The 10,652-nt window shown below is 32.0% G+C and overlaps 2 protein-coding genes across 2 annotated transcripts; one reads left to right on the top strand and one right to left on the bottom strand.

Moving 5' to 3' along the window:
* The first annotated feature begins 246 nt into the window (after positions 1–246).
* LOC111895779 (pentatricopeptide repeat-containing protein At3g05340) lies at positions 247–2,385 on the top strand. The gene has a single exon (XM_023891844.2). The coding sequence runs from the start codon at positions 311–313 to the stop codon at positions 2,276–2,278; it is 1,968 nt and encodes a 655-aa protein (XP_023747612.1). The 5' UTR covers positions 247–310; the 3' UTR covers positions 2,279–2,385.
* A 27-nt stretch (positions 2,386–2,412) lies between these two features.
* Positions 2,413–5,056, bottom strand: LOC111895780 (uncharacterized). Its single transcript, XM_023891845.3, has 9 exons — positions 4,586–5,056; positions 4,157–4,244; positions 3,896–4,009; positions 3,732–3,814; positions 3,522–3,636; positions 3,235–3,326; positions 3,033–3,098; positions 2,850–2,943; positions 2,413–2,688 (listed from the first exon to the last, which is right to left on the bottom strand). The coding sequence occupies exons 1-9, from the start codon at positions 4,876–4,878 to the stop codon at positions 2,578–2,580; spliced, it is 1,056 nt and encodes a 351-aa protein (XP_023747613.1). The 5' UTR covers positions 4,879–5,056; the 3' UTR covers positions 2,413–2,577.
* Positions 5,057–10,652: the final 5,596 nt, after the last annotated feature.

Here is a 10,652-nt window from a genome sequence, read left to right as displayed (position 1 = left end):
GCGCCATGTGTAAAAGGATGAATATACCCTTAGTGTGACAGGCACGTGATATACTTAACAAAGAAGAGTGACAGAAAACGTCAATAGGGTCCAGACACGTAACAAAATGAAACCTTGAGGACTATACGAGTGCAAAAAAAATTAGGGACTAAACACGTAATTTTACCTAAACCACAGGGACCATTTCAATAAAAATTTAATATATTTGTTCTCTAGAAAATACACGACTGAAATTATCAAAATCATGAAAAACTGAAGAAATAATCCTTGGTTAACGAAACATCGTCACAACTTAGCTCCGTGTTCATGGATGAGTTCAACGTGGGTTTTTCGAAAACTAAGAACCAATCTTCCGCCATGGCTCTCCTCTCTCACTCACTCTCCCAGCTCTCCAAAGTTCATCCTAAACCAGGAACAATTATGCCGTCTGTTATCCATATCGGGAAGAGAAGGGTATTTCAAGGTTGGATCTTCAATCCATGGCTCCTTAATCAAGAACCCAGTATTTAATAACATTCACAACCCTATCGAAAATCAATATCACGTAGCTATCTGGAATTCCCTCCTCTTCGTCTATTCAAAATGTGGCTACTTGTCTGATGCATCCAAACTGTTCGACAAAATGCCAATGAAAGATGCTGTGTCCTGGAACACGATCATATCAGGGTTTTTCACCCAAGGTCTCTACAATGTCGGATTCGATTACTTCAAAACCATCTACAGTTCTTCTGGTGCTCATCGTTTCGATCGTGGAACCATCACCACCATTTTATCTGCAAGTGAAGGATCGCAGTTCTCCAACGTTAACAAAATGATCCACTCCTTGGTAATCATCCATGGCTACGAGAGGGAAACCACAGTAGCAAATGCCCTAATCACATCGTACTTTTCTAGCGAATCTTTTCATTCCGCAAAACAAGTTTTTGAAGAGATCAATGATAGAAACGTAGTTACTTGGACAGCAATGATCTCAGGACTCGCACAAAATCAATATTTTGAAGATAGCTTGAAGGTGTTTGTGGAAATGCCTAGAGGATTCGTCTCTCCAAATCTACTAACATACTTGAGTACGTTAATGGCATGTTCTGGTTTACAAGCACTTAAAGAAGGGTGTCAGATCCATTGTCTCCTTTCAAAACTAGGCATGGATTCAGATCTGCATATAGAAAGTGCACTTATGGATATGTACTCTAAATGTGGCAGCATGCAAGAATCATGGCAGATTTTTGAATCAGCTAGGGTTCTTGATGAGGTCTCCATGACTGTAATTCTTGCAGGTTTTGCACAAAATGGATGCGAGGAAGAAGCTATTCGTGTGTTTGCAAGAATGATGAAAGAAGGAATCAAGATTGATTCAAACACAGTTTCTGCTATTCTAACTGCTTTCAATGGTGACACTTCCTTATCTTTTGGTAAACAAATCCAATCTTTAATCATTAAAAAAGGGTTTTTCTCAAATCCATTTGTGGGAAATGGACTAATCAACATGTACTCAAAATGTGGCGAATTGGAAGAATCAATCAAAGTGTTCGAAACAATTCCTGAGATGACCACAGTTTCATGGAACTCCATGATTGCAGCTTTTGGTTCTCATGGTGATGTTTCCAAAGCTCTTGAACTATATGAAAAGATGAGAGAAGAAGGTGTGGAGCCGACAGAAATTACGTTTTTGTCCTTGCTTAATGCTTGTAGTCATGGAGGTTTAGTAAACAAAGGCATGGAGTTTTTAAAATCCATGGAGAAAGATTATAAAATTAGTCCAAGAAAAGAGCATTGGGCTTGTGTAGTTGACATGTTAGGGAGAGGTGGATTTTTGAATGAGGCGAAAAGTTTTATAGAGGGACTACAAGTGAAGCCTGATGTACAACTCTGGCAAGCATTGTTGGGTGGTTGTAGTATACATGGGAATATGGAGATTGGGAAGTATGCAGCAGGGCAATTGCGTCTTTTGACACCGAATAGTCCTGTGCCTTATGTTTTGATGGCGAATATTTATTCTTCAAAAGGGAGGTGGAAAGAGAGGGCGGAAAGTATAAGAGGAATGAAGAAGGTTGGAGTGGTGAAGGATGTAGGGATAAGTTGGATTGAGATTGAGAAAAAAGTTCATACATTTGTTGTTGATGATCGTATGCATGAGGAAACCGAGGGTATTTTTGGGATTTTGTTGGTTTTGTTTAGACATTTGACGGATGAAGGGTATGTACCGGATAAGAGGTTTATTTTAAGGCATTGGGATGATGAAGGGGTAGTTTTGTCATTGCAAAATCAAGATGAATAATGTAGAAAACTTAATGATAGAAGTCTTTGGTGTGTAATCAAATTAGATTTTATTAGAATATTTTTTGGAAGAAATGAAATAATATAATATGAAGGAATTATAAGAAATTGGAATATTATGAAGGAATTATAATATCATCACTATATCCCTAGGAAACTAGGTTGTTTAATTAATCAAAACCAATTTCCATCCATGCTTATGTTGTGTGTCTCATGAACAATTCTAATGATAGAGGTGTACAAAACCCATAATAAAAATGTGAAAGAGAACAATCATAAGCAACAATTTGATTGATAACTTCACTTGGAGATAACTTTCATGAATCTATTGATTGATTTGAAAATTCCTACGGCTTGACCAAAAAATGATGGCCCCTCCTCCGTATCATCTCCACCTTCTCCAAATATTATCTGCAGACACAATATGACATGACAGGTTGTACTGTGTTTCAGTAGCGTACAGAGAGTGATATTGATGAGATAAAAAGACATGAATGCCCTCCTGATCCACATCATTAAAAATAACCATAAAAAGCTTGTCCAGTCCTATCATGTCCTATCAGTGTACTAACCTCAAGGTCTTCTGAGACAGGACGACTTATCATTTCCCTGGCTAGTAGATAACGATTTGGTCTATCCTTGTCGTCAAAGAACACCTTCCATAATCTAAGTATTTACCAAAAAACCACGTGTTAAATAATTAAAAAAAAAATAGGTGACATGACATTAGTATTAATTAATTTTTAAGTAATTACCCGGGATAGCATCTAAATACAGCGCCCGTAGGTAGAGGCTTCATTGAGTAAACCGTTGTAAAAGATCTGTAACAATGTTATTGTTTGGTAATTAGAGCACTTAATGGACTTAATTTGGTAAGCTATTTCTTGCATTAAAAGCGTCATTTTCTAAATTATCATTTTCTAAAAAAATATGTAAGAATGTCATATTTATTTATACCTTAAGAAGTATCTTCTCAACTTCCGAACATTGAATCCAACTCCAACATCCTCACTAATAAGACGTGGATTCCACATAATCAAAGGTCGTGGCTAATATGATGCAAAAATAAGATAATTTAACCAAATTATTTAGTATTATTTATCATAACATAAGGAACAAAAAGAGTGCATTTTTATCCCGTTTTTGTTGATTCATATCCATTTGTTCTCTTACTTTACAATTTACATACAAATAAACAACATTTTGTTTTTCTATTTTAATGGAAAATGAAAATGAAAAATTACCGGATCATCTGATAAATCGGATGCTATTCTCTCTACATAATCCAACATCTGATAATCTGGCACTACCATCACAATAATTTCATCTTCTTTCTCCACAGGCTTTCTGTCACTTAAGCTGGATAAAATAGGTACCAAAAAGAAATAAATTTCCTTTTTTTGGACCTAAACAAAAGAAATCAACTAACCACAGGGACCAAATTTGTAAATTACCTAGCAAAACTGAAAGTGGCATCATTCCATCTATACTTCAAAAGAGCAGCAGCACCAGCATCTGGAAATATTGCTTTGACTCTCTAACCATAATAACCATTGATACGAATTAGCAGCTTGAATCACAAAATGTGAGTAAATGACCATTTTACCCTTCTACTAACCTGACATCCAGTTTCCTGGATGAGTGCATCCACAAAAATTCTAGATAGTTCCCAGAGTTCAGCCTGAGCACCTTCATCATCAAGAAACTGCAACTGTGGAATCAAAAGCTCCACCTGCAAAAAATATCATGAATGTGATATTTTGACATTGTCATATTTAGTTATCCTTTATAGTTTACAAAATCCAAGTAAAAAACATTCAAGTCACAAAAGGGTATATTTTTCTGTAGTATTTGATATGGTGGAGTTTGTAGAACATACAATGGCTCTCATTCCTCCTGAAGACACAAAAGCAGCAGTTGCTTCACTTGATTGTCGAACTGCACCCTCCAAATCAGAAGGCAAGCAACTGAAACACATTTCTCAATTTCCTCAACTGCTTTCACAAAATCGCATTTTCACAGTTCTTTTTTGAAATTCAGATTAATGCTTCAACATTTTCACTAGATTTCGTATAGAAGGGATCAAGGGAACTATACACATACGTGATTCAAGGATCGATTCCTATTTTCCCTAAATATTGCAAAGAAATTGACTATAGGTTGTATATCTAAAAGTTTAATAATCTGTAACAATCAAAACTAGAAGCTGTGTAAGCTTAACTTCAAATTACGCGAAAATTTGAATATCGTAACTAAAGAATTGTTTAAATAATCATATGAAAGAAGGCATTGAAAAAATGAGATTCACCTGTCACCTTCTTCTTCTACTTCTTGTTGAAGTGAAGCTGATGAGATTTCCTCAAATTCGTCATTTGAAGATTGTCCTTCAAACTTGTCAAACTTGGCATACGTTCTAGAATCGAATGGAGGTCTTTGGAGTGAAATTCCGTTGTAGCCACATGATTCAAGGGGGTAGATAGACGATGGGAAGCAGGTGGAAGAGGGTAATTTGGGAATAGACGCAGAAGGAGGAGAAGAAGAACAACAGATGTTTGAGTAATAGGAGGAAGCCATGGAAGATTTGGAAATCAGGGAGGCCATTGATTACGGGAAAGGAGGGGATAAGTGTGGTAACGTTCCGGTGTGGACGGGTGCAAGCACCATCCAACGGTTTCTTCGATTACGTATTGCCACGTGTCCAACGTCAGTTTTACACTTTTTTTTTTTTCTTTTTCTCTTTCTTTTTGTCCCAAGTAATACATCAGCTTTCATTTTATTTTTATTTTTAAAATTAAAATAATAAGACTATAAATCAAAAACTAAATAGAATTAACTAAAAAATAATTAATAAACACAAAATTTAATAAAATAAAAATACTTTACTTAAAAATAAAAATTACATAATAAAACCTAGAATACATAATAAAAAATTACATACCGATAAAAACAACCAAGATTACTAATTCTTCTGTTAGAATCCATGCTTTAGGCTTGACCAATTTTTCTCTTCCACCAGTTATTTTCCTTTGCAGTGTGGAGGGAGTGAGGGGGGTTGAGTTTCTTGTACGACTTCGTCATCTGAGTCATTGAAGTTTTGGGTTTAAAGGTGGTTGGGTGGGGTTGGGCTTTGGGCTAGATTTGATGAAAGTTGATCTAGAAAAACAACAAAGTTGCTGAACATATTGGAGTTAACATTGGACACTTGCACAAGGAAGTATTGTCAGACATTTTGGTATCGATATTTTGGAGGGGATTTGTCACACCCCGCTAAAGCGGAAACACGAGGCGTGACAGTATAAAGAGTTTCATAGCAAAAGTTAAAAGACAACACCAACCATAGTATTAAAAATCATTACAATTTTACAATGGGTTTGAACAATTTTTAAAAGAAATTACAATGTAAATTGAAATACAACACATGCGAATGCTCCTAAAAGTGAAGTGTCCCTAAGTGCCACTTACTCGATGATTTCTGAAAAAGCATGTAAAACAAGCGACAACTATAAAAATAGTTGGTGAGTTCACAAGTTAAAAATTAATATTGGTTTCATGAATCGAAATCAAAGATTTGATATAAGTTTCCATAGATAAAAATATATTGCTAAAATGAGTAAATAAAGTTTATATAAACAAAGTTCGTTGTCATGAGAAATAAAATTCATTGCTATAATGTGAAACAAAGTTCATTGCTATAATTAATAAACAAGTTTATTGCCATAATAAATAACAAGTTTGTATGTGTATGAGCAAACAATGAGTTCCCAACCAAGCGTATGACTGAGGCCCTATCAAGATCTATGCTTATCGTTCCATAGATTATATGGTATCATGCACTTCAGCAATCGGGCGAGTGAGGAGTTGTCAATTCCTAATAGCGCTATCCATAATGACCATTGGCTCAAAGAGTTAATGGTTAGATAAAGTGTAAGGGAAGGGACTTAAGATGACAATGCCTCATGTTTCGTGTTGCATAGACATACAATGAGAAATATAGCAAAATATAGCAATCAAGTTTGATACAAATCAATTTAACTACAACGAACAAATAAATAGTTTTTCGGACATGGTTTTCCACCCCAAAACATAAAAACCGGAAAAAGGGGGATGCGTGAATACTCACTATATGTAAAATATAGTATTCAAGTTTATACAAGTCAATTAAATACAACGAACATAAATAGTTTAGGACATGTTTTTCCACCCCAAAACATTAAAAAACCGAAAATATGGGGAATCGTGAATATTCACAATATGCAAAATATAGCAACCAAGTTTATACGAGTCAAATAAATACAACGAACATAAGTAGTTTATGACATGCCTTTCCACCCCAAAACATTTAAAAACCGAAAATAGGGGGAGTCGTTAATACTTACAATACGCAAAATATAGCAACTAAGTTTATACGAGTTAAATAAATACAATGAACGTAAATAGTTTAGGACATGCTTTTCCACCCCAAAAAATTTAAAAACCGAAAATAGGGGGAGTCGTGAGTACTCACAATATGCAAAATATAACAACCAAGTTTATACGAGTCAAATAAATACAACGAACATAAATAGTTTAGGACATGTTTTTCCACCCCAAAACATTTAAAAACCGAAAATATGGGGAGTCGTGAATACTAACAATATGCATTGAGATGATGCAAATGGTGCCTTGAACTACGTTCCACGTTTATCACTACCGATTCCTACAATAATTGTATTCGCTAGTGAGTTTCTAATCGAAATCTAACACTACTATACTTACTACTGCAATAGAAGTATGTCAATATTGTGTCAAACTTTAATATTGATAAGTTACAAACATTTTTCTGTAGAAATTAAACTTCAAAGAATCAATTTTTATATAAAAATTTAAGTGGAAAATTCTCATTATTGAAATGTTAATATTTAACATTTTAAGAGGTGTTTCAATGATTAAATATTCAAAACTAAATAAATTTAGTTCTAAACTTTCCCAAACTTTGCATTTCAGTTTTAATTGAAGTCAAAGACCTTAAGATAAATTTTCTTGAATTTTTGATTTGTGTAACTATTTTTCACCATTTAATTCCTTGAATAATTATAAAATCATGGAAAAATAGTAAATTACCATTAAAAATTCTTATAATTTTTTTTGTAACTTTTTTACAGTGTAAATAATCTCGGAAAATTATTAATATGTGTTTTCAAAAAGTTTAACACAGTTTTTCTGATTTTTGTGTATTTATTCTATAAAAATGGAAATAAATAGATAAAAGTTTCAAAAATTAACCAAAATATTTTTACAAGTGTTATTATACATACTTAATCTGGAAAAAATATAAAAATGGATTTCTAAACTGTTTAACCCAATTTTATGATTTTTGTGCATTTAAGTGTATTAAATCTTGAGAAAATAGAATAAAAATAGAATACAGAAGATAAAAATCATCAAAATTTTTATGTAGCATCCTATAATATTATAAGAATTTCTGGTAAATTTTCATGAATTTTGGATGAGTAAAACTATTTTTCCTATTTTTAATCCATTATAAACACAAAAATCATGGAAAAACAGATATACATTTTGAAAAATTTCCAAAATATTTCTGAGTCTTAAGTATAAGGTACAAGATGCGAAAAAGAAATAATATTTTTACATTCCCTAAAGTGGTTTTATGATTTATTGGAGCTAAATAAAAAGAAAATTAAAAACCATACTGAACAGTAACAAAAATTGATGAAACTTCATGAAATATGTTTATTAACTTAAAGGGTCATCCACAAATATTTCCATAATTTATTTAGAAGTGTAAGTATTTTATATGCTTTAACACTCTATTTTCTTATTATTTTCATATAAAAATAAAGAAAATATATATTGAGCTAAAAATTTCCAAAATGCATCTCCAAACAATTTAATAACAATGAAAAATTGTTTTCTTATTTTTTATGTCGAAAAACATGCCTAAAGGCTCAAACAGTTATAGAGAAAACTTGATTCTTGTGATTTTGGTAAAGATTATGGATGTTACTTTGAGAATTTTTGCAACATGTTCCAAAGACTTTTGAATCAAGATCTTTCTATACCTCTTAATAAATGATGTTAAGTGCTCAAATTAATTTTTGAATGATTTTTAGTGATGAATAAGTCCTTTGAACATGCCACAAAACAAATGTTCATAAGGAAAGTGCTGTTTGAGCAACAGTTTTGTAAAAATTGTTAAAAATCGAAATATTGAAATTTTCCAGTGAGGTCAAATGGGTTTGAAAGCTAACTCAAAATATTATATTTCAGAAAAAGAATCACGAATTTTGGTTAAGAAATGAGTGAGATATGGAAGCTTAAAGTCAGGTAAAGAAATCTAGCAGATTGCATGCATGATGATTGGTTAGAAAAGTGAGTTTTCGTCATTTCCTGGAGTAAATCTTTTGAAATATTTTAAATATATCATGATAACTCATATTTTAGTCATGTTTCCAGAGATCAAAGGATTAAAACTTATCAAAATGTATACATGCATTTATGAACAAAATTTTGTTTCTTAAAAACTCTTAACTTGAGTTTGATGTTTAAATCTTTAAAATCGATTTTTGCACTAAGATCATGAACATGCAACCTTTTTTATTAGAGGGAGGAAGAGAGAATGGAGTGGTGTTTGGAGAAAAAAACTAGAGAGAAGGTAGAGAGAGTTTTCTAGAGAGAGAAAGAAGAGAGAGATGTGTGTGTGTGTGTGTGTGTTGGAGAATGAGAGTGTGAAAGTGATATGAGGAGAGAGGGATCAGAATTTTTGAGTATATTACCCCTTTCTCATTCATTTTCTTTTATAAAATTTAAGTTCTTTTATAAAATATCTCAATTTTTATATAAAATGTGCACTAAAATCAAGTTTTTATTCACGAAACCTTAATTTTTGATTTATAAATTAAGGGTAACTGTTAATGACTTAAATTTTATTTTCCTTAAATACATTTTCATAATTTTAATTATTATAAGATCATATTATAAGTTTCATAATTATTTTTATTGAAATTTTAAGGTTAAAGTTTATAAATATGAGTTTTTATGGCTTTTAGGGTTTTGGAGTTTAATAAACTTTGAATATCAAAATAAATTGAATCTGTGAGACTTCAAATTATTTTTGTGTTTCCTAACTCTTATTCAAGTTAGAATTAATGTTTGTAATTTATTTTTATCGGTTTATTGGCATTCTATGTAGTGATTTCAAGATTCAAGTGAAATCGAGGAATCAAGTATACTAGTCCTAGTCTTCAACTTTAACTTAAGTTTCTATAAGACTCGGATCTAATTTCTACTACTAGGTCAAGTGCATGATGTGTGTATATGATTCATGAAAAGGTGTTCGAGTCAAAGAGTGACCCAAATATGGATAGTCACTACAGTTAAGTAGTAGTAAAATTCACATATCAATGTGAAATCTAAGTACACTATCCTTCAATTCTATTTGTTTCCGAGTTTCTAGTAGGTTATAACTTAGCATCTAGTCACTAAATCTAGTATGTGTCGTGCATATATGTGCAATTAAGTTTAGTTAAACCTAGAACCAAATCGAATTTTGACGATTGTCACAGGATTGAATGAGGACATCAAGTTGGAGTTGATAAACCGGGAGTGATGGATCGAAAGTGAAAATGCTTTTAATTGGCGTAGATGAACTAGAAACACAAATTTTTCTTCTATCAAATTTTGGGGTTGGGTTGATGGGATTGTTGGTATTCATTTTTCTAAGAAATAAAAACAAAAACAATTTAGTCTAATTTATTTAAATGTGAGATATATTACTTAAGTGGCTTTCAAAAACGTGTGGCTTTCAAAAACGTTTTTGTCTAATTCATTTAAGTGTCTAGTCAGGAATACAAACGATTGTTTCTGTTTCCAGCTACATAATGTTGTAATTGACATGCAATTTCTTACTTTAAGGACTAAACGTGCAAGAAAAAAAAAGTTTACTGACTAACTCAGATAAATGACCAAACTTAATTGTACTACAATAACATTTTTCCTTTAAAATAAAATAATAATAATAACAACAACAACAACAACAACCTAGTTTGAAATCTTACACGTAAATTTGAACCAATCATAGGATTTGATTTGAATAAAAATTCTAAATGACTAATAACATAAAAAGCATTATATTTTGTCACGTTTCAAGGTTTAACGGCCAAAGTTTAATTTTTGTTAAAAAAAGTCACATATTTTTGGATAAAAGTTGTATCGCAACCTGTAAATGCATGTCTTGCGGGTTGTGATTGTTCTTAATTAAAGAAGCACTCATATTTTCAAGAGGTTCTATCTCAACCACTATCCATTTAGAATTATTATTTTTAATGTTAGTACTTAAAAAAGTTTATATAAAATTTTATAATATTTTTTCTCCTCTA

The sequence above is a fragment of the Lactuca sativa genome, chromosome 9, assembly GCF_002870075.4.
Source record: "Lactuca sativa cultivar Salinas chromosome 9, Lsat_Salinas_v11, whole genome shotgun sequence".
Classification (NCBI taxonomy): domain Eukaryota; kingdom Viridiplantae; phylum Streptophyta; class Magnoliopsida; order Asterales; family Asteraceae; genus Lactuca; species Lactuca sativa.
Note: the sequence above shows the minus strand (reverse complement) of the source record. Positions and strands in the feature narration are given on the sequence as shown.

Bases quoted from the DNA above. Each gene is read 5' to 3' on its own strand.
- LOC111895779 (XM_023891844.2), top strand. From the start codon at position 311: ATGAGTTCAACGTGGGTTTTTCGAAAACTAAGAACCAATCTTCCGCCA.
- LOC111895780 (XM_023891845.3), bottom strand. From the start codon at position 4,878: ATGGCCTCCCTGATTTCCAAATCTTCCATGGCTTCCTCCTATTACTCA. The intron at 4,010-4,156 runs GTATGTTCTACA...TATTTTTTGCAG, and splicing joins CAGGAGGAATGAGAGCCATT to GTGGAGCTTTTGATTCCACA. The intron at 2,689-2,849 runs GTTAGTACACTG...TTGTGTCTGCAG, and splicing joins CTGTCTCAGAAGACCTTGAG to ATAATATTTGGAGAAGGTGG.